Genomic DNA, 27,285 nt, shown 5'->3' on the forward strand with positions numbered 1-27,285 from the left:
GATCGGCTCACTTCCTGTGTGATCGGCTCACTTCCTGTGCGTCATCGGCTCACTTCCTGCGTCATCGGCTCACTTCCTGAGGGATCGGCGCACTTCCTGTGCGTGATCGGCTCACTTCCTGTGTGATCGGCTCACTTCCTGAGGGATCGGCTCACTTCCTGTGAGCACACTGACTTTTCCTTTACATTACGTCTGTCACGGACAGCTGTCGGTGTGATGACCTTCAGAGACGCTGACCTTCACACTTCCTGATAGCGGTACGAACGCCGCCTCATCCCTGAAACGAGAAGCCTACCCCCTGCAAGGCGATGCCAATCTGGTCGACTCCATAACGACATTTTGACATCATCTTCTGATAACGGATGACCTTCGTACAACGTTGGCGGAGCTTCGTTGACATGAATGAATGAAAGGCCTCTTGACCTTTGCTACCTTTCTGTCAGGTATTCATATTTGCATCTTCTAGACTGAATAAGCTCCTGCTGCTTCTTCACTATAATAACAGACGATCCAGCTGATACAAAGACATTAATTACACCATCAATTACCAAACACTGTATATTTGATGTATCTGAATATGTATTGTATACATTTTTGTTTCTCATGTTCTTTTTTCTATTTAATGTATATATTCCTACAGAGGCCTACTCTGTTTTAAGTAGTTTTTTTTATCCAGCTCGCTTGTTAACTACTTTATAACTGTCTGTCTTTTTGTTAATATTCCATATCAAAGGTATTACTATTTATTATTCAGCAATCCTTCTGATCTCCTTCTAAATGTATTAAATAACTATGTGTTTGTTATCTTAAAGCTTTTTTCTACTACATTTCATTTTCATCTAGATTGCTTTAAAATGAGAAGTTTCCACTCTCTTTGACAATGTAAAAATATACATACTTGATCCTCCGCCTCCTTCAAACATATGCGGCTTTCATCTCAATATGAACTTGCATGTTATATGTAATCCAACTGAATATGTTGTGATTATATCTCATGGACTTTGGATTTTGTCAAAATGTCTCAATTCAGAGGTCCATTTTATTCCAGTTTAGCACCAATCAGAACATCAGGAATTAAAATCCATCTTGTCACAATTCAACTCTGATATCATATTACAGAAACTCGCTGTTTCTCACACGGTTTCTGTCTGACGGCCACGGCGACAATTAAGATGACGAAAAGGAGGGTGTTGTCATGGCAACGCGCTGTCCTCGTCGGGCGTCACCCGTGTTGTCTGCCGCCGTGGGAGTGAATGAGCTCCGTTCACGCTGCACATAATACACACACACAACCAGACATCAGCGTTTCAGTAACGCTGTGATCGTCACTGAATCATTGATGAACTCTGACATCGGTGTGGAAGTGCAGTTGAAGTCTCGGCGTCCATTCGGCACACCTAATTGACTTTGGTTGCTCCGTCTGCGTCACCCTCCACCGCCTGGAAAAATGATTAGCCGAAGACACACACTCAGACCTCTGACCTCATTTGACGGAGATGATGCAGGCATTGCTTTTGTTTGTTTGTGCGCGTGTGTGTGTGTGCGTGTGTGTGCATGTCCTCGTGGTGGAATAAGGAAGGCCGGATGAGTGCTTTCAGACTCCTGTCGGGAAGCTGACGCCCTCTGGGCTCAGTGATGAGGACGGAGGGGGCTGAGAGTCCATGAGAAAGAGTCCCAAAAGGCCCCGAGATAAAACCAGGACCACCTGCAATAAAGACGACCCCCGTCTTGTTAATATCTCTATGGCTCTTCAGCGTCCAGCGTATGTGTGTGTGTGTGTGTGTGTGTGTGTGTGTGTGTGTGTGTGCCTCGCTCAGAGCAAACAGATGTTGCTAGGTAATTGTGGATGATACTGCAGATCTGGTGCAGACCTGTTTGCAAATGGCCAGCTGACCAAAGGTATCGGTCATGATCGTTTTAACTCACAATGAATAACGAGCTCACCTGATTCTCTTCACACGTAGTGTACATCTGAATTAAACCCAAGAGTTCCTTTTGTGTACTGTTGTTGCTTTTGTTTGTTTTGGATCAATACATGTCGTCTGATGGACTGCGTACACACAACCCCCCCCCCCTCCAGCACCCTGACAACACCTTTATCTGTGGACCCCCGTACACCTGAAACCAGAGCACACGCTCCTCTGTTTCCACCCGTAAACAAGACAACCAGCACCGGAGGCAATAAAACCGTGAACACGTAATATCCTACATTTTACAATAAATAAACAATGCTGAATGAAGGACAGAACAATTAAATAATAAAACCTACAACACATGATGCTGTTAAACTATACATGTCAGAGATGTGGTTACACACAATATATATATATATATATATATATATATATATATATATATATATATATATATATTTAATGTATTCTGTTTATTATGGAGGGTAATTACACTTAACGTGTGCTGTGGGTACATGAGTGATGAGCAGCTAATGCCAATGCATACCTGGTTTATATTTATTATTATTATTTATTATTATTAGTATTGTTATGGTTATAATTGTTGTGATAGCCTTCTCAGCTGTGATTTCTCTCTCCTCTCTTTCTCTGTCCTGGTGAGGTGGACACGTGAGCCTGAGGCCAGAGAGAGAGAGAGAGGAGAGAGAGAGAGAGATAGGAGAGAGAGAGAGGAGAGAGGGAGAGAGAGGAGAGAGAGAGAGAGGAAAGAGAGAGAGAGGAAAGAGAGAGAGAGAGGAGAGAGAGAGAGGAGAGAGAGGGAGAGAGGAGAGAGGGAGAGAGAGGAGAGCGCAAGAGAGAGAGGAAAGAGAGGGAGAGAGGAGAGAGAGAGAGAGAGAGAAAAGAGAGAGAGAGCGAGAGGAGAGAGGGAGAGAGAGGAGAGAGAGAGAGAGAGGAAAGAGAGAGAGAGGAGAGAGAGAGAGGAGAGAGAGGGAGAGAGGAGAGAGAGAGAGAGAGGAGAGCGAAAGAGAGGGAGAGAGGAGAGAGAGAGAGAGAGGAGAGAGAGAGAGAGAGAAGAGAGAGAGAGCGAGAGGAGAGAGGGAGAGAGAGGAGAGAGAGAGAGAGGAAAGAGAGAGAGAGAGGAGAGAGAGAGAGGAGAGAGAGGGAGAGAGGAGAGAGGGAGAGAGAGGAGAGAGAGAGAGAGAAGAGAGAGCGAGGAAAGAGAAAGAGAGAGAGAGGAGAGATAGTACTAATACACATGTACTGATACATGTACCGATACACATGTACTGATACACATGTACTGATACATGTACTAATACACATGTACTGATACACATGTACTGATACATGTACTAATACACATGTACTGATACACATGTGCTAATACACATGTACCGATACACATGTACTAATACACATGTACTGATACACATGTACTAATACACATGTACTGATACACATGTACTGATACATGTACTAATACACATGTACTGATACACATGTACTGATACACATGTACTGATACATGTACTGATACACATGTGCTAATACACATGTACCGATACACATGTACTGATACATGTACTGATACACATGTGCTAATACACATGTACCGATACACATGTACTGATACATGTACTGATACACATGTGCTAATACACATGTACCGATACACATGTACTGATACATGTACTGATACACATGTGCTAATACACATGTACCGATACACATGTACTGATACACATGTGCTAATACACATGTGCTAATACACATGTACTGATACACATGTACTGATACACATGTACTGATACACATATACACATGTACCGATACACATGTACTAATACACATGTACTGATACACATGTACTGATACATGTACTAATACACATGTACTGATACACATGTACTGATACACATGTACCGATACACATGTACTAATACACATGTACCGATACACATGTACTAATACACATGTACTGATACACATGTACTGATACACATGTACTGATACACATGTACTGATACACATGTACTGATACACATGTACCGATACACATGTACCGATACACATGTACTGATACATGTACTGATACACATGTGCTAATACACATGTACCGATACACATGTACTAATACACATGTACTGATACACATGTACTAATACACATGTACTGATACACATGTACTGATACATGTACTAATACACATGTGCTAATACACATGTACCGATACACATGTACTGATACATGTACTGATACACATGTGCTAATACACATGTACCGATACACATGTACTGATACACATGTGCTAATACACATGTACTGATACACATGTACTGATACACATGTGCTAATACACATGTACTGATACACATGTACTGATACACATGTACCGATACACATGTACTGATACATGTACTGATACACATGTACCGATACACATGTACCGATACACATGTACTTATACGTAAGCTCATAGATGTACATAAGCTCGTCCATGTACATGAGCACTGTTCTGGGATCCGTTGTATTGTTGTGTTTCTTCCCAGCAGCTCGAGGGACAAACGGGGTATTTTTAGTCGGGTCTCCGCCTCCTCCCTCTCAGACTTTCTCCCTCAAGGACTCGAACTCTCCTCTTACGGAAGGTAGACGCCGAACTGACGTCAGAGCCCTCGTAATCTGAGGTGCGTACGCGGCCACACGCACACGTGCACACACACACACAGTGCACACGCACACACCGTGCACACACACAGTGCACACACACACCAGCCCTCCCCATCACTAGTGTTTCCTCTCCTCCGCCAGCCAATAACGCAGTTCTCTCGCTCCCTCCATCTCAGCCAGCTGTTTCTTTAGGAACAGAGAACAAGGAGATTTATTCATAATCACCTCAGAACATTTATACCTCGGACTTGTGGCTGCTTTCTCTGGAGCATTCAAGCCGTTTGTACAGATATATAAATATATATTTATTTTCTCATCTGGTATAATTTCCTCTGACATGGAAGTGAGATGTCGTCCAGCGGTGATGTGTTTCCTCGTCGCCGTCCTCTCCTCCGCGGTCTGCCGGTCTCCGGAGTCCCCGTACGTGGACCGGCAGTACCTGAACGAGTGGGCGGTGGAGATCCCGGGCGGACTGGCGGCTGCAGAGGCGATCGCCAAGGAGCTGGACTACAAGCTGGTCCGACAGGTAGGCGAGCAATGTTTAGACTTTAACTATAAAAGCCTTTCGATGTAATTCTATCTATAATTATAATTACATCGTGTTCTGGCCGTTTCGATGGATATTTTGTATTTGCAGTGACATCAAAGCAAACTGGGAGAATCAAACAGCTGATTTAACAGCAACAAAACAGAAACCATGAAAGCACAAATTAATTAAGAAATGTTAATGAGGCTGCAGCCTTCAGCACCATGCAGCTGCAGGCGATATGTGTGAGTCAATTATCAGGCTTTGCTTGATCAATCAGGATGGAAACTCTTTCCCTTTATGATCGCCATACAGCTCACTGTACATGTTCAGCAGGATGAATCAAAGGTGGAGGATTTAATCAACATGACTCATTGTTTACACACTTCTGATAACTCTGCTTTTCATATCCATGTTCAGTACCACCGGGTCTTCTTCTAAACAAACACATTAGTTATGGACAGCTCAATAATGTGAAAGCTGTTGCTCTGAACATCAATGATTAACTGAGATGTCATGGATACTGAGGCATCAGCTGTGTCAGCAACACAATCACACAGATATTCAGGTTTTATAGAAGACATTGTTGTCCTCAGCGATTTACAATGAAAGCATCAGCCTCCAAAAAAAAACAAGAGCTATAGATGTCATCAAAATAGAGAATGCTATTAAATATAACTATTGAATGGACTTAGCATCAGTCCTTTGCACGAGTGTGGATGTAAAGACTTTACTTTCCCCAAAGATGCAAGCAAAGAACAACTGTAGGCCCCTATTGTGCTTTGTTTTTATTTTTATTTTAATAATTAAAATAATAAAATAAAATACGGTATGTCTAGTAAACAGATACCATTCACGTAATAGTTAAAGCCCACCGTGTATCTTAGAGGAAATAGAGGCAGACATTTAGATGCAACAGTGCAGCGAGGACACCATTTGAATTAAACTTTTTTATTTTTATAACTGAATTCCTGAGTCTTTTTGTGAGATGTAATACTGTTTCTAGATCTGTGCGACAGGATTCAGCATCAATAAGTTGTTATGTCATTTCCTCTCTCTTCAGATCGGGGCCCTGGAAGACCACTTCTTGTTCAAGCATCGCAACCATCCTAGCAGAATGAAACGAAGTGCCAGCCACATCACCCGCCGGCTGTCGGAGGACGACCGGGTGCGTGGCCACTCTTCTCCATTAGCACGTCCTGCTCTGTGCACGCTCACTGTGTCTCACTGTAAAGCTTCCCCTCCTCTCTCCTGCTCTGTCTCGTTGTAAAGCCTCCTCCTCTCTCCTTCTCTGTCTCGTTGTAAAGCCTCCTCCTCTCTCCTGCTCTGTCTCGTTGTAAAGCCTCCTCTCCTCTCTCCTGCTCTGTCTCGTTGTAAAGCCTCCTCCTCTCTCCTTCTCTGTCTTGTTGTAAAGCCTCCTCTCCTCTCTCCTGCTCTGTCTCGTTGTAAAGCCTCCTCTCCTCTCTCCTGCTCTGTCTCGTTGTAAAGCCTCCTCTCCTCTCTCCTGCTCTGTCTCGTTGTAAAGCCTCCTCCTCTCTCCTGCTCTGTCTCGTTGTAAAGCCTCCTCTCCTCTCTCCTGCTCTGTCTTGTTGTAAAGCCTCCTCTCCTCTCTCCTGCTCTGTCTCACTGTAAAGCCTCCTCCTCTCTCCTGCTCTGTCTCGTTGTAAAGCCTCCTCCTCTGTCCTTCTCTGTCTCGTTGTAAAGCCTCCTCCTCTCTCCTTCTCTGTCTCGTTGTAAAGCCTCCTCTCCTCTCTCCTGCTCTGTCTCGTTGTAAAGCCTCCTCCTCTCTCCTGCTCTGTCTCGTTGTAAAGCCTCCTCTCCTCTCTCCTGCTCTGTCTCGTTGTAAAGCCTCCTCCTCTCTCCTGCTCTGTCTCGTTGTAAAGCCTCCTCTCCTCTCTCCTGCTCTGTCTCGTTGTAAAGCCTCCTCCTCTCTCCTTCTCTGTCTTGTTGTAAAGCCTCCTCCTCTCTCCTTCTCTGTCTCGTTGTAAAGCCTCCTCTCCTCTCTCCTGCTCTGTCTCGTTGTAAAGCCTCCTCCTCTCTCCTTCTCTGTCTCGTTGTAAAGCCTCCTCCTCTCTCCTGCTCTGTCTCGTTGTAAAGCCTCCTCTCCTCTCTCCTGCTCTGTCTCGTTGTAAAGCCTCCTCCTCTCTCCTGCTCTGTCTTGTTGTAAAGCCTCCTCTCCTCTCTCCTGCTCTGTCTCGTTGTAAAGCCTCCTCCTCTCTCCTTCTCTGTCTCGTTGTAAAGCCTCCTCTCCTCTCTCCTGCTCTGTCTCGTTGTAAAGCCTCCTCCTCTCTCCTGCTCTGTCTCGTTGTAAAGCCTCCTCTCCTCTCTCCTGCTCTGTCTTGTTGTAAAGCCTCCTCCTCTCTCCTGCTCTGTCTCACTGTAAAGCCTCCTCCTCTCTCCTGCTCTTTCTCGTTGTAAAGCCTCCTCCTCTCTCCTGCTCTGTCTCGTTGTAAAGCCTCCTCCTCTGTCCTTCTCTGTCTCGTTGTAAAGCCTCCTCCTCTCTCCTGCTCTGTCTTGTTGTAAAGCCTCCTCCTCTCTCCTGCTCTGTCTCGTTGTAAAGCCTCCTCTCCTCTCTCCTGCTCTGTCTCGTTGTAAAGCCTCCTCCTCTCTCCTTCTCTGTCTCGTTGTAAAGCCTCCTCCTCTCTCCTTCTCTGTCTTGTTGTAAAGCCTCCTCCTCTCTCCTTCTCTGTCTCGTTGTAAAGCCTCCTCTCCTCTCTCCTGCTCTGTCTCGTTGTAAAGCCTCCTCTCCTCTCTCCTGCTCTGTCTCGTTGTAAAGCCTCCTCCTCTCTCCTGCTCTGTCTTGTTGTAAAGCCTCCTCTCCTCTCTCCTGCTCTGTCTCGTTGTAAAGCCTCCTCCTCTCTCCTTCTCTGTCTCGTTGTAAAGCCTCCTCCTCTCTCCTTCTCTGTCTTGTTGTAAAGCCTCCTCCTCTCTCCTTCTCTGTCTCGTTGTAAAGCCTCCTCTCCTCTCTCCTGCTCTGTCTTGTTGTAAAGCCTCCTCTCCTCTCTCCTTCTCTGTCTCGTTGTAAAGCCTCCTCTCCTCTCTCCTGCTCTGTCTCGTTGTAAAGCCTCCTCCTCTCTCCTTCTCTGTCTTGTTGTAAAGCCTCCTCCTCTCTCCTTCTCTGTCTCGTTGTAAAGCCTCCTCCTCTCTCCTTCTCTGTCTCGTTGTAAAGCCTCCTCCTCTCTCCTTCTCTGTCTCGTTGTAAAGCCTCCTCTCCTCTCTCCTGCTCTGTCTCGTTGTAAAGCCTCCTCCTCTCTCCTTCTCTGTCTCGTTGTAAAGCCTCCTCTCCTCTCTCCTTCTCTGTCTCGTTGTAAAGCCTCCTCTCCTCTCTCCTTCTCTGTCTCGTTGTAAAGCCTCCTCCTCTCTCCTTCTCTGTCTCGTTGTAAAGCCTCCTCTCCTCTCTCCTTCTCTGTCTCGTTGTAAAGCCTCCTCCTCTCTCCTTCTCTGTCTCGTTGTAAAGCCTCCTCCTCTCTCCTTCTCTGTCTCGTTGTAAAGCCTCCTCTCCTCTCTCCTGCTCTGTCTCGTTGTAAAGCCTCCTCCTCTCTCCTGCTCTGTCTCGTTGTAAAGCCTCCTCTCCTCTCGTCCGGGTGCAGGTGCTGTGGGCCGAGCAGCAGTACGAGAAGCGTCGCAACAAGCGAGCGTCCCTCGGCGAGTGCAGGGACTGCCCGGTGGATAAGCTGTTTGACGACCCCATGTGGAACCAGCAGTGGTACCTGGTGAGTCACCACGAATCACACAAACGCACACAACACACAGCGGCACATGAAGCATTGGATGACAAAGAACATGAGAAATCCAACAGGTGGCTCCACAATTAATCAATCTTGCTGAGAGATGATGTTTTTTATAGAAGCATAATTGAACACTGTGGACTTCCCAGAGCTCCGATAACCACAGATTTAGATGGATCTCCCCTCTACTGGTCCCATGTTGTGTACCTGTGTTGTATCAGTACCTGTGTGCACGTAGCTGCTCTGTTTTCCCCTGAGCCTCTCCACAAGCCTGCAAGTGCCTGACAGCTCTACTCTGCTGCGTCCTCATGGACCCCAGGCCTCTCGCCGGAGGCCTTCGAGTGTGTATGTGACATAGAGCAACGTGCATTCCTACGCGCACACGGCTGTTTCACTAAGTCTTTTAATCGTGCATGCATGCGTGTGCGTAGACATGCATAAACGTGGGAAAAACAAAAACGTGAAAACAATGTAACGATAGCACGCTATGGAGAGGCTCGGGCCAAAAGAGCCATTTGCTAGATTGGGAACAGTCTGTGTGGAGAGGAGAGGAGATAATCCAGCGGGATGGAAGAGAGTCGAGCCGCGCATGAAGTCCCAGTTCACCCTGAATGGGATGGTTCTCCCACTGAGGCAGAGTGCATGGCAACAGGAGGCTGTCACAGCTGTGCATCCTCTGACACTTTATCCAGACCACATGCTACAGTGGTTATTCCCAGTCACTCCATTAAGGCTGCAACTATAACAATTATGTTCATTATCCATTCATCTACCATTAATAATTAATCATTTTTACAATGTCAGAAAATATTGAAAATTGGCAGTCCAGAGATATCAAATTTATAATGATGCGAAATGGCAAAAATACACACAAAGTTGATCGAATTTATATTAAATTATCAAGAAAAGTGGATTAAACAATAGATTATTTATTAATGGTTTCAGCTCTAAACACCATAAATAAACTGTAATATGGTGCTGTGACACCAATACAGTTTATTCACACCAACGTAGAACAATGATTTGAAAAATCAAGACATTTAAAACTCAACTCATGAAATAAACAATAAATGGTAAAACATTCAGAAAAGAGAGAGAGAGAGATTCACTTCTCTCCGCTTCCACTTCACCGAACATGAGTCACGCTCGCGGGGAATGAGAAACAAATTGAGATGAATCATTTGTTGCCAATGAGGGATGATGACACTAATGGAATCGGCCTTAAAGTGCCGCTTACTGTATTTCCACATCAAGAGCCACACAACGCATCGGGATTCACTCTCCTCGTAGTCCGGCGAGGACAAAGCAAACAGGTTTCAGCTGCCACCTCTTCACTTCCGCCGCGATCATGCTGTCAAACACACACACACACACAGACACACACACACTCACACACACACAAGAGAAACATGTAACGAGAGCGATGACGTCAATGGGAGGGCGGAGCTGCGTGACGAGGATGGAGTGTCATTCATCTGTCACGAGCCGGAGCCCGATAATTTAATCAGGGAGTGACTCATACTTCTATAGCTAGAAATTCCTCCTGTGTGTGCGTGTGTGTGTGTGTGTGTGTGCGTGCGTGTGTGTGTGTGTGTGTGCGTGTGTGTGTGTGTGTGTGTGTGCGTGTGTATGCGTGCGTGTGTGTGTGCGTGTGTGTGTGTGTGTGCGTGTGTGTGCGTGTGTGTGCGTGTGTGTGCGTGTGTGTGTGTGTGTGTGTGTGTGTGTGTGTGTGTGTGTGTGTGTGTGCTTCGTGCTCTGACGTGTGTGTCCACTCTCGTTTTACATGCGATAGCTGAAGAGAGACTTGCGTAAGCTGCTGCTGTGTGTGTGTTTGTGTGTGTGTTTGTGCGTGTGTGTGTGTGTGTGTGTGTGTGTGTGTGTGCACGGCCCCCTGAGCCGCCAGCAGCATCCACAAGTGACTCATTTTGATGTTACACCATGCAGGCTGTGATCAGGCGCCGGTTGTGTGACATCTGTTGTGTGCGTTGAATATTCTGTTCTATTGGAACTGATGCTGTCCAAAGAGAAAGAGAGGTAAAGACAAGATGTAGAGAGAGAATGGAGGGGTGGGGGGGGGGGGAGTCAAAGTGTGAGCCAAGAAGAGCGATCCATCCCAGGGATGAGTCACGTCTCGGGGTGGCGCTCTGCAGTGTCTGTGCATAATGCGCAAAGAGCGAAAGAGCAAAGTGGGTTCTTTTTTTAGTCTCGGCCGTCTCCAGCTCTGAATCACCCTCTTCCCCGAGCCGACAGGCATCGGCCCCGTTCAATTCCGGCTGGTTTCCCATTTAAAGAACAGGCGCGGCACCCCTCCCCACTCACTGCGTGTCATATTATAGCCTCGGAGATGGATGTTCTAATTAATCCGACCAGGGGAGACAGAATGCGAGTCGAGCCGGAGGATCTGTGGGTTGAAACACATCTCTGGGGGCACTGGGAGGCAACTTGGGCGTTACCAGACTGAGGAGAGGCGTCATGGCACATGAAGCTGGTATCACCAGGACCCTCTGGTGGCAATCGGCCTTCAATCGGCCAGAGGAGTGGACGCGACAAGCCGGCAATCAAATGATGACTTTCCGTAAAGGTCAGAGGGAGAACGGGCACGAGGGAGCTGGAGGACGTCGGACGACCTTTTTAACATGATAATGCTCAAAGAGCCTGTTTAGATGAAGGGATACGCACACACACACACACACACACACACACACACACACACACACACACACACACTGTTAGCTCCAATTACAATGTTGTATTTGTATCTTCCAGCAAGACACGCGGAGGTCGTCCTCGCTGCCGAAGCTCGACCTGCACGTGATCCCCGTGTGGCAGAAGGGCATCACGGGGAAAGGAGTGGTCATCACGGTGCTGGATGACGGGCTGGAGTGGAACCACACGGACATCTACTCCAACTACGTAAGACCCCGTTTCCATGGAGACAGCCTCCGTCGTCTGGGTCTGCCGTTGCCGCGGCAACGCTGCCGGCGACACCTCACAAGGCAATTCGCCAAGACAGTATCAGATCTTCTGTATGATTATGTCAGCCCTTTTGCTGTTTCTTTAATTCCAAATTGGGTATTTAGCTGCATGCACATTTCACTCGTTGCATTCAGGGATGCAGAATGTGAAAGGAGCTGCAGATCATTACAAAGCGATGAAAAGCCACGATGACTGAACGGTTCCTCGTGTTGAGAGGAACTCTGACAGCCTGAACAACACAGCTGTTGCTCTCAGAAGCTGCTGAGGAAGAAAGGGATTGTGGGAAAGAGAGGAGGATGGGAAACACTCCCCACTGTAATGAAGTTAGAGCTGACCAAAGAGGCTCATCCTTAACAATCAAGAGATATGAGCGCTGTGCATTTGCATAACTTAATATCAGCGGTTCTAAAATGATTTAAATTGGATATTAAAGCTGTGGAACTGCAACTGAAAGGAAGCTTTCGTTCTAAATGTCCTATTATTTAATTGCATTTTACACAACAGGAAATGATCATAAAGAAAACAGAGGACATCCATGACTTTCCACACAGGAGCATTAAGTCACCCTCAGAGTCATGTGTGTTGTTTCACTACTCGGAGACGTCACCGTCTCCTCTTGACACCGACGCGTCTCCATGAGAACTGATTGGCTCTTCTTTCTGTCTGTTGTCTTCAAAGGATGCAGCAGCCAGCTTCGACTTCAACGACAACGACCCCGACCCGTTCCCCAGATACGACTCCACCAACGAAAACAAGTGAGAAGTGGCATTTGGTCCATTTTTACAGGGTGCATCCCATAATTAATAAGCAGAACGCCGGCACAAATGAGTTGAACGTAGAAGCCGAGCATCGGAAGACTCAGTTCACTGCCTCTCACCATGAAGTTAATGACTCACCCTCAGAGTAGAGCTGTCACACACACTCACACACACACACACACACACATACACTCACTCACTCACACACACACTCACACTCACTCACTCACTCACTCACTCACTCACACACACACACACACACACACACACACACACACATACACTCACTCACTCACACACACACACACACACACACACACACACACACACACACACACACACACACACACACACACACACACACACACACACACACACACACACACACACACACACTCCTCGCCAACAGCCCCGTGCTCTTTTGTTATCAGTGTACTCGACAGTTCGAAGCCTTTTCTCCCAGGTGAATAATTGCAGAGCCATAATCTCCGTGACCCGGTCGCCACAATCTGAATTACTGTTTGAAACGTGACCTTTTATACAAGAATGAACATGATCCTCGAGCCTGACGCGGCCTCTCGTAGTGAGCTGTGACGTAATGAGAGCAAGAGAAGCGTTTGGAGAACACGACGCATCTCCTGCACAGACAAATGTGTGTATGTTTGTTTACAAGATGTAATATTGGGGTTAATTAAGTGTGCATTGCATGACGCCGTGTTCTCTCAGACACGGGACCAGGTGCGCCGGGGAGATCGCCATGCAGGCGGACAACAATAAATGTGGCGTCGGAGTGGCGTTCAACTCCAAGGTTGGAGGTAAGAGCTTCCTTTTGGGTGTGTAAATATCTATTTGTGTATTTTGAGCATTCACGTTTAGATATTAATTTAATCAGGTCCTCTTTGCACAAACGGAGACGAGACACTGAGAAATAAAAACACACTGCTGTGAGGGATCAGTTTGATAATATAGATGAACACTGAAAGCCTTTGTTTTTACACCAGTGATATAATACATATTATTATACGTACACATGGGTTTGGTGGGTGCTTGTGCACCACAGGTTTGAAATAGTCTAAAAGAGAATGAATCAAGCTCTTCCGTTCTGAGCACTGTTGCTAGTGGCTGCATATCCCTGAATTAATTCATTCTATTTATAGTCGGCCGGGAGGGAAGATCTCCTGATGGAAATCAGATTTTACACCCGATAGTTAATGTCACCGTGACACATTTACCGAGCTCTGATCCACCCAGACACCGGTTTGCAATATTTAGGGGCAAATGTCGCCGCCCTAAAACAACACTATGTTATTCATAACCTTTAGATTAAGGCTGCGTTGGTGCACGTGTTAGTATGAGTTAGTGAACTGCAACATGTAAATTGATGGTGCGTCTGTCACGGTGTGTCCCTGTTAGTCCAGAATGTGACGGCTTCTTCACCGTCCACCACGTTTCATGAAAATCATGTGGCCAACGGGGTAAACAAACCTCTAACCTTCCTGCCCCTCTCCGCTCAGGGATCCGGATGCTGGACGGGATCGTGACTGACGCCATCGAGGCCAGCTCCATCGGGTTCAATCCGAACCACGTGGACATCTACAGCGCCAGCTGGGGACCCAACGACGACGGCAAGACCGTGGAGGGCCCGGGCCGCCTGGCCCAGAAGGCCTTCGAGTACGGCATCCAGAAGGTAAACGACAACACTCGGCTGGTCCTCACGGGAGCTGCTCTCGATAGGAAGAACACGATCAATAAGGACAATGTGTTGTTAGAGAAGTATGACATCATACGCTAGAGTTACCCTGAAGTATGACATCATACGCTAGAGAGTTACCCAGAAGTATGACATCATACGCTAGAGAGTTACCCAGAAGTATGACATCATACGCTAGAGAGTTACCCAGAAGTATGACATCATACGCTAGAGAGTTACCCTGAAGTATGACATCATACGCTAGAGAGTTACCCAGAAGTATGACATCATACGCTAGAGTTACCCTGAAGTATGACATCATACGCTAGAGTTACCCAGAAGTATGACATCATACGCTAGAGTTACCCTGAAGTATGACATCATACGCTAGAGAGTTACCCTGAAGTATGACATCCAATACCTCGTATTTATTATTTCTATAACATTATTATGGCAGCAGCTGAATTGTTGTAGACGGCATCTGATACGACAACAAATCTAGTGTTTGTGATCGTCTTCATCTCTCTCTCTCTCTCTCTCTCTCTCTCTCTCTCTCTCTCCCTCTGCAGGGCCGTGGTGGGAAAGGCTCTATCTTCGTCTGGGCGTCAGGCAACGGGGGGCGTCAGGGCGACAACTGCGACTGCGACGGCTACACCGACAGCATCTACACCGTGTCCATCAGCAGCGCCTCCCAGCAGGGCCTGTCCCCCTGGTACGCCGAGAAGTGCTCCTCCACGCTGGCCACGGCCTACAGCAGTGGAGACTACACCGACCAGAGGATCGTAAGTGACGGGAGTTTTCAACACGTCCCTCCAGGTGATCTTAACGTATTCGTCCCGTCACGCTTTGCCTGCTCGCTTTCAGACGAGCGCCGATCTGCACAACGAGTGCACGCAGACGCACACGGGGACGTCGGCCTCCGCCCCGCTGGCTGCTGGGATATTTGCCCTGGCACTGGAACAAAAGTATGCAATCACAATCTGCATGTGACGTTCTTCATTGTAGTTTGACGCATCTGTATCAAAGTGAATGCTCACCCGATCGGCCTCGGCCGTCTCCCCCCCCCCCCTCAGCCCGGATCTCACCTGGAGGGACCTGCAGCACATCGTGGTCTGGACCTCGGAGTTCGACCCTCTGGCCAATAACCCGGGCTGGAAGAGGAACGGAGCCGGGTTGATGGTCAACAGCCGCTTCGGCTTCGGCCTCCTCAACGCCAAAGCCCTGGTGGACCTGGCCGAGCCGGCCACGTGGCGGCACGCGCCCGAGAAGAAGCAGTGCATCGTCAGGGACGATTCCTTCCAGCCCAGGCACGTGGACGCTTTGAGATGAAAACACGTAGCTGCGCATCGCAGTGAACATATCTCATGTATTACTAGTATGCATGCTCCTGGTTTAACTTTGTGACCCAATGCAATATTATAACATTTTATTCCCTGAAGCAATGAACCATTAAAATAATACATCTTAAAAAAAAGATCACAATTCTTCATGATTGCAGCTGATTGAATTCGAGGTCAATCGTCACGTCGGAACATTAATTAATGCTAATTGTTAAACAATGGGAGTAAATATCTAAATCCAAAAGCTGTCACGGGTCGGACAGAAACTCAACGTCTTCGTGGATTATTAACCCGAGATGATTGGCGGCTAATGCTAAGCTAAGATACTTTTTCCTCAAAAACCCCCGACTGAGTGCTGCGTTCCATTTTGCAATTTGCTTTTTGGATTATTTGACTCGATGGCACTGACCCCCAGTTCCCCCATCACCTCCCCCATCCCCGTCTAATCCCCAGGATTTGGCTCTCCGTTTCCCTCCATGCTTAGCGGTCTAACCCTCTCCGGCTTTCAGGCGGCTCGAACACGGAAATCCTTTCATTCATGTCTAGAGAGATGAGGATTAACAGATTTTTTGCAAATGAATGTCCAAATCTGTCATTCATGCATCTTATGCACGCTTCTCATGTGCTAAACATTTCCAGAATGTTGTGATTGTCATTGAATTATGTCACAATAACGTTATGTGATGTTTGCGGTCGCTTGATTTCCACCTCGCTGCTGTTTCCCAGACAGGACTGAGAACATGTGAACTCCATGTGTGTGTGTGTGTGTGTGTGTGTGTGTCTCACTCTCTGCCGTTCTAATGCATCCAACAGGGCGCTGAAAGCAGCCGGCGCCATCACCATAGAGATCCCAACCAAAGCCTGCGCGGGCCAGGAGAACGCCGTCCGCTCATTGGAGCACGTGCAGGTGGAAGCCAGCATCGAGTACACCAGGAGAGGAGACCTGCACATCACGCTCACCTCCCCGGCCGGTTAGAGACGTGCACACACTCACACACACTCACACACACACACATTTTGAAGTGAAGCGGCCGAGTTCACGGCTGATCCGTCTCTTTGGATCTCCCCTCAGGCACCAGCACGGTGCTGCTGGCTGAGCGCGAGAGGGACACGTCCTCTAACGGCTTCAGGAACTGGGACTTCATGTCCGTCCACACGTGGGGAGAAGATCCATCTGGCACGTGGACCATAAAGATCACAGACACTGTGAGTGACACGCAGAACACACACACACGTGGCTTGTTTGTCTGACTCCTTGAGATCCTGAGATCCTGACCCTCATCGTCTCCCCTCCAAGTCGGGCCGCATGCAGAACGAGGGTCGGATTCTGAACTGGAAGCTGATCCTTCACGGGACGTCGGAGAAGCCGGAGCACATGAAGAAGTCTCGGGTGTACGTTCCCTACAACGCTGTGCAGAACGACCGCCGGGGGGTGGAGCGCATGGACGACATGATGGAGGTGGGTACAAACATGGTGGAGAGAGAGAGGAAAGGGATATATATATATATATATATATATATATATATATATATATATATATCAGGGTTCGTACGGTCATGGAAAACCTGGAAAAGTCTCGGAATTTTAAAATGGTTATTTTCAAGTCCTTGAAAGATAATTACATCCCCAAAGTCCGAGGTCCGAGTGTGGACTTTCAGTTCATATTTCAGTGTGTATTTTGTAATCGGTGTAGAAATTGCAGCACTTTCCATCCCAGAAAGTACAATCACAGTCCTTGTTTACGTTCAGATCCACTGTGTCGGACTCGAGAGACACACATAGATCCCTGTCCAGGTGCTTTGGGATTGTATTGATTTAAATGAATATAATACAAATGTAAAATGACAGCACAGTAAACAGAATAGAATAGTTATGTTGTCTATCTTCACATAGATTAATGGATCATATCTAACATGCCTCCTCTCTGTCTGGTGACACAGGAGCCCACTCAGGCCTACCCACCTCCAAAGACTGACACTGAACAAGCCTCCCCACCTTCCAGCCCAGAGAAGGAGCCCAAAACGGCCTCCGACGCGCCCTTCTCCCCCTCCCTGGCCCTCCTGCGTCTCCTTCAGACCGCCTTCAACAGGCAGACGCCTGCCCTGCAGCAGCCGGCGTCCAGGGCCTCCTCCTCCTCCTCCTCCTCCTCCTCCTCCTCCTCCTCCGCCTGGAGGAAGCAGCAGCAGCCGGGCCGGAGCTTCTCTCCTCCTGCGACTCGACTCCCCCCCCAGACGCTGTACCAGGCCCTGGACATGATAAACAAGTACCAGGGGCCCGAGGACAGCGTCTACAGCGACTACACCGACGGCTTCTACAGGGCCAAGCCCTACAGGCACCGAGATGACCGACTGCTGCAGGCCCTGTTTGAGATGATAGATGGTGACCACAAGTGAAGGAGGAGAGGAAGGAGAGGAGAGGAGAGGAAGGAGAGGAGAGGAAGGAGAGGAGAGGAGAGGAGAGGAGAGGAGAGGAAGCATGGTAATGTGTTGGTCGGGAAGCAGAGGAGAAGCAGAGGGATCTGGCAGTTGGAGGTGTGGAGGAGAGGAGAAGAAATACAGGAAAGAGAACTCTTCAACTCATTTCTATACCCCCCCCCCCCCCCCCCCCCCCCCCCACACACACACACACACCCAAATGCTGCATATTTGATCTCTTTACCTTCATTTGCCAATTCATCCATTTATCCTGCAACATTTTCACCTCCATGTAGAAGTGAAAGCATCATAAGAAAGGGGGAGGAGCCTCGTGTCTCTTCTCTTCACTGCCTGCTCAAGCATGCCACTTTTAGAATATAAGTTTTGTATTACTATATATATATATATTATCTATATATTATACAAAGACAATGATTGTAATGTGCTTTTGAAAACAATTGACATCTAAAAATGTTCACTTTAAAAAGAATCATTTTGTTTGTTTCTAATCGTAGTTTTATGTGCTGTAGTTTTTATTTTCGACTTGTTTCACACTATTATGGGACAACTTCTCGCTTTAGAGGTCAGATTGATCCTTTAAAAAAAAGAAAACTGACGTAAAGTCATGAAATTAGAGTCGGCGTACATTAAAATGAAACTAAAATGTTTAGTCGATTTGAACTGTGTTGACAAAAGATTATTCTCAGGGTGTCAACAAAGCTCAAGAGAGTAAGATAATCATATTCTGTAAGTATTAAGATATATATATAGAGAGTATGACAGGTTATATACTATAAAAGTATGCAGACTTTATAGTTGTACCAAACACTATTAAAAAAAGAGGCGTTCAGTAGCGACACATTCAAAGTAAAAAAATAATTATCTTCTTGTGCTTTGTTTAATTTTGTACGAGTACAATGCTGCATCAAATGAAATATTTTTCTAAGGATCCTCATAGTTTATGGAAATAATATATACAGTATCAAACCCTCGAACAGGTTATTTCTTTTTGTGGCACGGTTCACTCAAACACTACAAATGAGTGTAGTAACCATGACTACAAATAAGTGTAGTCATAACTACGAATGAGTGTAGTAACCATGACTACAAATAAGCGTAGTCATAACTACAAATAAGTGTAGTCATAACTACAAATGAGTGTAGTAACCATGACTACAAATAAGTGTAGTCATAACTACAAATGAGTGTAGTAACCATAACTACAAATAAGTTTAGTAACCATAACTACACATGAGTTTAGTAACCATGACTACAAGTGAGTGTAGTAACCATGACTACACATGAGTGTAGTAACCATAACTACACATGAGTTTAGTAACCATGACTACAAATTAATGTAGTAACCGTGACTACAAATGATCGTAGTAACCATGACTACAAATAAACACTGTAGAAATCTGTGCCGTGGAAAAAGCTTCCGTGCATTTCCGTGAATGTGCAAATGACTCACATCTGCAACACGCCAACAACAAACCAGTTCCTGGAAGCCCGGACAGATTATTGCATTAATATGACGTATTATTCATTTGACGCGGGTCCATTGACTCGGTAGAATAGGGGCTCTGCACGGCAACCTTCGAGCACATTCATCTTGAACGCCTTAAATATAGATGTATACGCCGTAAGACATTGGCATACTCGTCTCCACGCGGTGTAGATCAATTTACAGACGCTATTGTACGTGTTTATGACATGAATAGTTATGAATCTTCTATGCAGAGTCTCTATCCTCCAGCTCAGAACTGCCCGCCCCCGCACGAGGTGACAGGAAGTAGAAGACGTTTGGGACCTCGCCTGTAATCTATCCATTCGTTAGCGTGCTGTTTCCTTCATGGTTTTTGATTGTTTTTGGGCTGACGTCCAAAGGTGTTTTACACAAACCCATATTATGTTGCAATTTCTGTATGGATATACCTAAAAAAAAGAGAGATTTATCGTAATAAACTGCAAAGTGGCGTGTCGAGTCTGTTTGAGTCTGTGGCAGCAGGTCATGAGTCTGAGGTTAGAGGATGAAAGGTCGTGGACTATGAATAAGGTCTGAGGTCAACCGAAGGTCATCGCCTTGTGCTTCTGCCAACTCACCTGGTGTACAACGGTTATCTTGTAATAACGTACAACTTTGAGTATTTCCATTTTATGCTATTATACTCCTCCACATCTCAGAAGTAAATAGAGTAAACAGATGGATCCACTGTGTGGTTGCATTTGCTTTTTTTATGTTGTCATGCTGCCGTTAGCATTGGTTGTATACTTGAAATATGATTACCGGCCTTTTCAAATGTTTGATTTTGAATCGTTGGCAAACAGGGATTTCATAATCTTCATAAGGCACTAATGCACTAATGAGACACACTTGCTGTTAAATAATGAAACACAACACTCACAGTTAAAAGCCATAAGAAATGTCCTCACGATGAGTTCAGTGATGATAACAAATACCGTTCAGGGCTTTTAATTCATAAAAGACATATCGTTGACACTATTTCCCACATTGCGTTTGGACATCCTTCTAGAATCAGAGTTTGATAATATAATATATATTAGAACCTCTTCAGAGGATGCTGTCTCCTGATGCTTTGCATTGCATTTCCTTGTGAGTGTCTCCCCCTTGTGGTCAGAAAGAATCCCACACCCTGCAGCCTGGTTTTAACGCAGCATTTGTGTCTGTCTACTTCCCACCAACTCTTCTCCTCTCAGATTTATTTCTGTCCGTGTGATGAATTTAAAGAAGAACTTCAGGACGTGTTGAGGTTCTCCGAAGAGCTTCGAGGAGGAAAGACTGAAATCCTCTTCACCATGTCTTCTCCTCCTCTCCTCGGCTCCTCCCATTAGCCCAGATTAGCCCCCCTCCACACACACACACACACACACACACACACACACACACACACACACACACACACACGCACACACACACATCTGTGTTGCTTTGGTTTTCCTCTCCAAAAACTGAATAAGGAGGGAAAAAAGGGGGGGATGGGGGGCAAGAAAGAAGATATGTGAGTAAAAAAAAGAGGAGTGGAACATTTTATAAAAAGCAAGGAAAGAAAGAGGAAAGCAAGTTTAGAAAGTAACCATTGGTGGAGCAAAGCGAGTTAAACAGCACATTTCCAGGAGGAGACGGGAGAGGATTTGTTCTGGGCCTCAGACGGTCTGTGTGTTGATCCACCAGCAGGTCACAATATGGCGCTCTTCCCATTCTGCAAGACGGCCGCAGGTCAGTAAAACCTCACCGCTGCTCCACCTCTGCTGCTCGTGTCACATCTGGTTGTCCCCCCCCCCCCCTCACCTGTCATTGATCTGTGACCGCTGTACTTGTGCACGTTCAGTTAAAGCAGCTAAAGCTTTTTTTTTTTTAAAGCTTTTCTCAGATGTTGTGTAAGCTGATCCTGAAAATATGTCCGGGGAAGGCAAAAATAAGTCCTCTATTGATTCAAGACGCTGTGTCCCAAAATCTCTTGTCTGGTGAACGAGCATGCAAGAATGTCTGTGGAGAAGATAGCATCTCCATTGACTCCATTGAGGCTTCTATGGCTTCTGGTGTATTCTCAGTTTTAGATGACATAGTTGTACTTCCTCAAATATTTATAATAAAATGTAATCTGAGGTACTTAAAGTAGAAGGTCATTACATCCTATGTGTATAAGCCTACAGACACGTTGCATGGGCTGCAGCCCACATTGCATACGCTTTAAAGATTAAATGATGTGTGCATCATTTGGTTGCGATCCTTCCGAAGGGTGAACGGTGAGCTTTGGTCTTGGGTTGCAAGGAACATTGGTAAGAAAATGCACCGACGAGAAAAAGCATATATCAACTTGTACTGGTTTCATTTAATGTGTGTTGGTGGTCCTTCAAACAGGACCAGTCAGAGTGACCAGAATGCAGCTGGTTCTGTACGGCGTTCTCCTGTCTCTGCTCATATGTAAGTGTACAGAAGAATCTAGTAAATACACATACAGGAGAGCAAAGTGGATGTGAATATACATATATATATATATATATATATATATATATATATATATATATATATATATATATAAATATGCCGATATAATATGCAAATATACCTTCTGCAGTTTACAAACACATAATGTGCTTTAAATAAGGTCAGTTGAACTAGGTGACTTGTGTACATCCCATAAAGTGTCACTGTGTACATAAAAAAGTGTTTCGTTTTTCCCCGTCAGACTTCCTCAACGGACGCAAAGCAGCTGTCGGCGTGGAGTCCCCTCATCCCATCTTTCGTGCCTTGGGCCTGGACAGGGGAGGAGTTATAACAGACGTGGCGGTCTTCAAGCCAACGGCGCCACAGACTCCTCTGGCGACACCCTGGGGTGCTCCCTTGGTGTGGGGTGACACCCAGAAGTCCGCCGGCCGCAGGGCTAAATTCGAACGTCAGGGAATCCGCACGGGTCTGCTGGCCCTCGTGGTGGGAACGTACGCCAAGTTCGTGCACCGCTTCCTCTCTTCGGCCGAAACCCACTTCCTTCCTGGTCACATGGTCACCTACTACATCCTCACGGACAACCCCCGCACCCTGGACCCCCCCATCGAGCTGGGCCCCGAACGAGAGCTGAAGGTAGTCCCTATCTCGGAGCTGCCCGGGTGGGAGAGGTTGACTCGTCGCCGCATGGCGCTGCTCGCCGACGCCATCAGGAACCCGATCGGCAGCGAGGTGGAGTACATCTTCTGCGCTGACATCGATCAGGAGTTCGTGGCCCCCGTGGGAGAGGAGATCCTCGGAGACCTGGTGGCCACGTTGCACCCGCAGCTCTACGGGATGCCCCGGAAGGCCTTTCCTTACGAAGTAGAAGAGGTCTCCTCCGCATGCGTGGAGGAGGACGAAGGAGACTACTACTACACCTCCGAGTTGTACGGCGGGTTGGTTTCTGAGATGTTCAGACTGGCTCGAGCCTGTTCTCTGCTCATCCTGCAGGACCAGGCCAACGGGGTGATGGCCAGGGGCCTCGAGGAGAGCTACTTGAACCGCTACCTGGTCAACAACAGGCCCACCTGCGTGCTTTCCCCAGAGTACAGCTGGTGGAACTCGGCCCTGGCTCCTGATGTGCACGTGCAGAGGCTGGTGTCGCTGGGAAGGACATGTGAGGCTCGTGATGAGCAGAAACAGAATCCATGTAAAGTGTCGGGTTCTGCTGAAATGTGAACGTGGGTCTCACTCCAACATGAAGAACTGTTAGTGTTACGTTGGATGACAGGACAGGAGATAAAGGGAGGAGATGATCGTCGTTAAATTCAATTAGGTTATCATCTCCATGTTGTTTTCACTGTTCCATGAGACAATAAATGTATCCTGCAATCACACTTGAGCAAACGGCACAATCTGCTCCCAATTAAAGGCCCATTTGTGCGAACGGTTTGTCTCGCGTGCTATCTCTTCCACAGCAGACCCCCAAAAAAAGGAAATCGACCTTTCTGTTTAAGCGGAGCACTGTGTTCTCCATTAATGTCAGCTTGGGAGATACTGCTCCAGTGGCTTTGTGGTCAACAGCGATAAGAGTCAACAGTGTAAGTGCACACTTTCACCCGCAGTGGCCAATCATTAACTGGAAGAGCTGCTGTTTCAAGGTCCTTAAATACCAGGTGAGGGGGTTGGGGGGGGGGATACGACGGGATGCTGTTTCTCCCGGTTACAGGAGCTACCGGGTCGACACTGAAACAGTTTTTAAATCGCTCAAACTGATTAATACAAAAATTTGATTTCCCCATTATGTGTTAAACTCAAACGACCTGGATTTAGTGGTTGTCTGCTTATCTCTCTCTCACTCCAACACACAAACACACAAACGCACACGTTCACACTCTGCTTCTCTTGCTTTTAATGGGAGGGTTAAACAGCAGCAGATGGCTTTTCTTCCCACCGCCAACAGACTCCGTCCTCGTGGGATAGATTGCCACGTGGAATGAGGCTGGAGGTAAACTTCAGAAACTCTGTGGAAACTCATTTCCAGTTATATTTGAGTGACATCTCAATTCCCCGCTGCTTGCACACAGGTGGACTTGTCTCACTAGTGTTACCTGCAGAAATAATAATGGTCAAATATGAAGGAGAAAACCTGGACGCATGGCTCACACACCTCAGCTCTGCATGCATACCTGCCTGTCTGACTGGTTGGAGTTGATTCCAGGCTGCAGGCATCCCATAACATATTATAGAGACTTCTGTCTAACAACAGCACATTTTACCTTCAAGTAAGTGTTAACGCTAAGGGCACATTTCAGATGGAAACAATAAATAAATGGGAATAAGTAGCAAGAGCTTGCTGATACCGGCCAACGTGTGAATAAGGGGAGCACTGGCACCTGCTAATTATTAGTATTCACGTGGTGATTCAGATTATAAATGATATCCACATTTGAGCTAAATTGCCTGATATAATAATAATAATACTTATGATAATAATACTTATAATAATATTAATACTTATAATTATAATAACAATAACAATAATATTTATTATAATAATATTAATAATAATGATAGTACTTATAATAATGATACTTATCATTATAATATTAATAATAATAGTACTTATTATAATAATAATAATACTTATAATAATAATATTAACAATGATATATTAATGATAATAATACTTATAATAATAATAATACTTAAAATAATTATAATAATACTTATAATAATAATATGTATAGTAATACTTATAATAATAATAATACTTTTAATTATAATAATACTTATAATAATAATATTAATAATAATATATTAAGAATAATAATACTTATATATAGTCATACTTATAATAATAATAATAATACTTATAATTATAATAATAATAATAGTTATAATAATAATATTAATAATGATATATTAATAATAATACTTATAATGATAATAATAATAATAATAATTACATTATTGAGAGTCGGATTGTTTAGCTTTCTGCTTTGGTCTTATGAATGCCTGTCATCTGGGACGTTGTTTTTACATAGACTCCCCCTTACTACCCCTTTTCCTGCCATAATGCAAAGCAGTTTAAATTATTATAAGTGTATTCCCTGTGATGATTAGTGGTGAAGGAGCCTGTGGGCAGCAGCATTACTTAAAGCAGGGCAAGAGGCAGTACAGATATCCTTCACATGGAAACCCACGTAGGCTTTTAGTTGTTGTTGGAGAGAATTTAGTGTGTTTTTTTCTAAATATAATTATTGACATCCCTTGGCCATTAGCTCCCATGCTGGCACGGTGACACAGGCTTAGTAATGTTAGTCTACAAAACCGCCAGGTGGTAGATACAGTCATTTATTATTTACATTAGCAAAGATGTTTTAACAGATTCAGGATGTGAGATCAGATTTGTGGACAGACACAGAGATGCACACACACACACACACACACACAATCTCATTATCTCCTAGCTATTAAGTCATATCTAAATGAACTGCTTCTTTACCCGAGAGGAACACCTGAACATATAGTTTAGCACATTGAGGAACAATACAAGTCTGGAAATAACAAAGCAACTTTAAATGTAAAACTGATCTGGCAACAGAAAAGGGGCCCACGTATCACTGTTACCTGCCCCTGAAACACGTGCCTTTGATTAGCACCCAAACCGGAGCACGGCCAAAAAAATAGGTCTATCAATAATTAATCCCTTTTGTTATTCAGGGTAGAAGGTAGAAGGATATCTGCGGCATTACACAGAACTGTGATGTAACATTCATTCTGTTTCAAAACAACAAAGAAAGGTGCGTTCAGGAGACTGCTGATCTTTGCTGTATTACGTGATGAATGAAGGCAACCCCCGATTGGCTAACCCCCCGCCGCCCCGTATGGCCTGTGAGACGTCGTGAAACATACTTCATTCAAACTAAAAAAAAAAAGCCACAATGAATGCCAAAAACCCAACGCAGCGGGCCGTCTGGTGGCGAGGTACGGCAGTGGGTGCACCGGCATGTCCGTGAGCTGTTAACCAAACACACGTCTGAAACAATGAAAGGGAGCCGCGGAGCCTCATTGATGTGACGTCACCCGTGGGTTCATGAAGTCATAATAGCACCAATGTATGTGTGCCCCCCTTCAGTTGTCCCCTTTGTTGTTGTACCAGTCGGTAATCAATACCTTGCAGTGTTTGGCACTTAGGCGCTTGCTGAGAGGCACACAGCCGCGCGCGTGTGTGTATTCATACTTCAATTAGCTGTTCGCCAAACAAACAGCCCATTCCATAAGCTGTTAGCTAAACACACCGACAACTCTTATCCTGTGGGGCGGAGAGGAGAAGATGGAGGTGGTGGGGGGGGGGGGGGTCAGAGATGCACTCAGCTGTCAGCTCAATAGCAGCATATCTATGAGACATCGAAATCTGATTTGAAAAAGTGACCACGAGAGGTACACACACACACACACACACACACACACACACACACACACACTCGTTTGCTGCAGCAGAATGCAAAATAAGACGTAGACAGACAAAGAGGCGCAAACTCACTCGCTGTATATACGCAACCCATCGGTACCAATAATACATCCACATTTTAAAGTGTCAGAGGTCAATCATCACAGCACACTAGGATTGCAATTAAGGACTTCTCGGTTAAGTAATCCTTGTGTTTAATGTTCAGCCTTCAACAAAGCGTGAGTCATTTTGAAGTATTCTTTACACACTGGGCTCTTGAGCTTTTATCAGGTGACACCTTCAGGGCCTCTTTAAACACAAACGCTCTCACACCAATGAGTCCTAGCCACCAAAAGGCTTTATTTACCCAGCAGGCAACCTGTCAGACAAACCAGAGCACCTTTGGAATTAAGTTTAGTATTTAAAATCTGCATGTATTCAAAGCAAGAGGAGGTCGGCAACGAGTTCCACGCAGTCGGGGTTGTTTCTAACTATGGTTGATGAAGGATACCATCAATGACATTGATGATCACGGCATTGAATGTTGTTTCAGATTTTACATTTCACACATATATACATATATATATATGTATATATATTTAAGTGGAATGCATATCTTTGTGGGGCAGTTTATTTTGGAGAAATATGAAGAACTACTTTGTTGATGGCTAATGTGCAAGAAGTCTGGAATGTGTGTATGTGTGTGTGCGCACGTATGCGAGTGTGTGTGTGACTCGTCAGGGGGATGGGTGGGGTAAAGCTATGCTAATCTGCTGGATTCACACAGGCCTTACCCCACCCTGCCCCGGCTGCTTCACACCGAAGCCTGCTGGCCTAATCACCAGGTCAAGGGGACTGACTCTCAGA

General features: G+C 45.8%; 2 protein-coding genes across 2 annotated transcripts; both read left to right on the plus strand.

The window, feature by feature from the left end:
- Positions 1-4,713: 4,713 nt before the first annotated feature.
- pcsk1 (proprotein convertase subtilisin/kexin type 1) lies at positions 4,714-18,191 on the plus strand. The gene is made up of 14 exons (XM_034533173.1): positions 4,714-5,106; positions 6,170-6,274; positions 8,697-8,819; positions 11,601-11,747; positions 12,489-12,565; positions 13,295-13,383; positions 14,083-14,255; positions 14,828-15,040; positions 15,123-15,223; positions 15,332-15,565; positions 16,412-16,569; positions 16,671-16,804; positions 16,896-17,057; positions 17,540-18,191. Exons 1-14 carry the CDS (start codon positions 4,918-4,920, stop codon positions 17,990-17,992), a joined length of 2,358 nt encoding a protein of 785 aa, XP_034389064.1. The 5' UTR covers positions 4,714-4,917; the 3' UTR covers positions 17,993-18,191.
- A 2,742-nt stretch (positions 18,192-20,933) lies between these two features.
- LOC117731045 (globoside alpha-1,3-N-acetylgalactosaminyltransferase 1-like) lies at positions 20,934-23,407 on the plus strand. Its single transcript, XM_034533174.1, has 3 exons — positions 20,934-21,251; positions 21,897-21,959; positions 22,225-23,407. Exons 1-3 carry the CDS (start codon positions 21,218-21,220, stop codon positions 23,199-23,201), a joined length of 1,074 nt encoding a protein of 357 aa, XP_034389065.1. The 5' UTR covers positions 20,934-21,217; the 3' UTR covers positions 23,202-23,407.
- Positions 23,408-27,285: the final 3,878 nt, after the last annotated feature.

This window comes from Cyclopterus lumpus, chromosome 5 (genome assembly GCF_009769545.1).
Source record: "Cyclopterus lumpus isolate fCycLum1 chromosome 5, fCycLum1.pri, whole genome shotgun sequence".
Taxonomy (NCBI): Eukaryota; Metazoa; Chordata; class Actinopteri; order Perciformes; family Cyclopteridae; genus Cyclopterus; species Cyclopterus lumpus.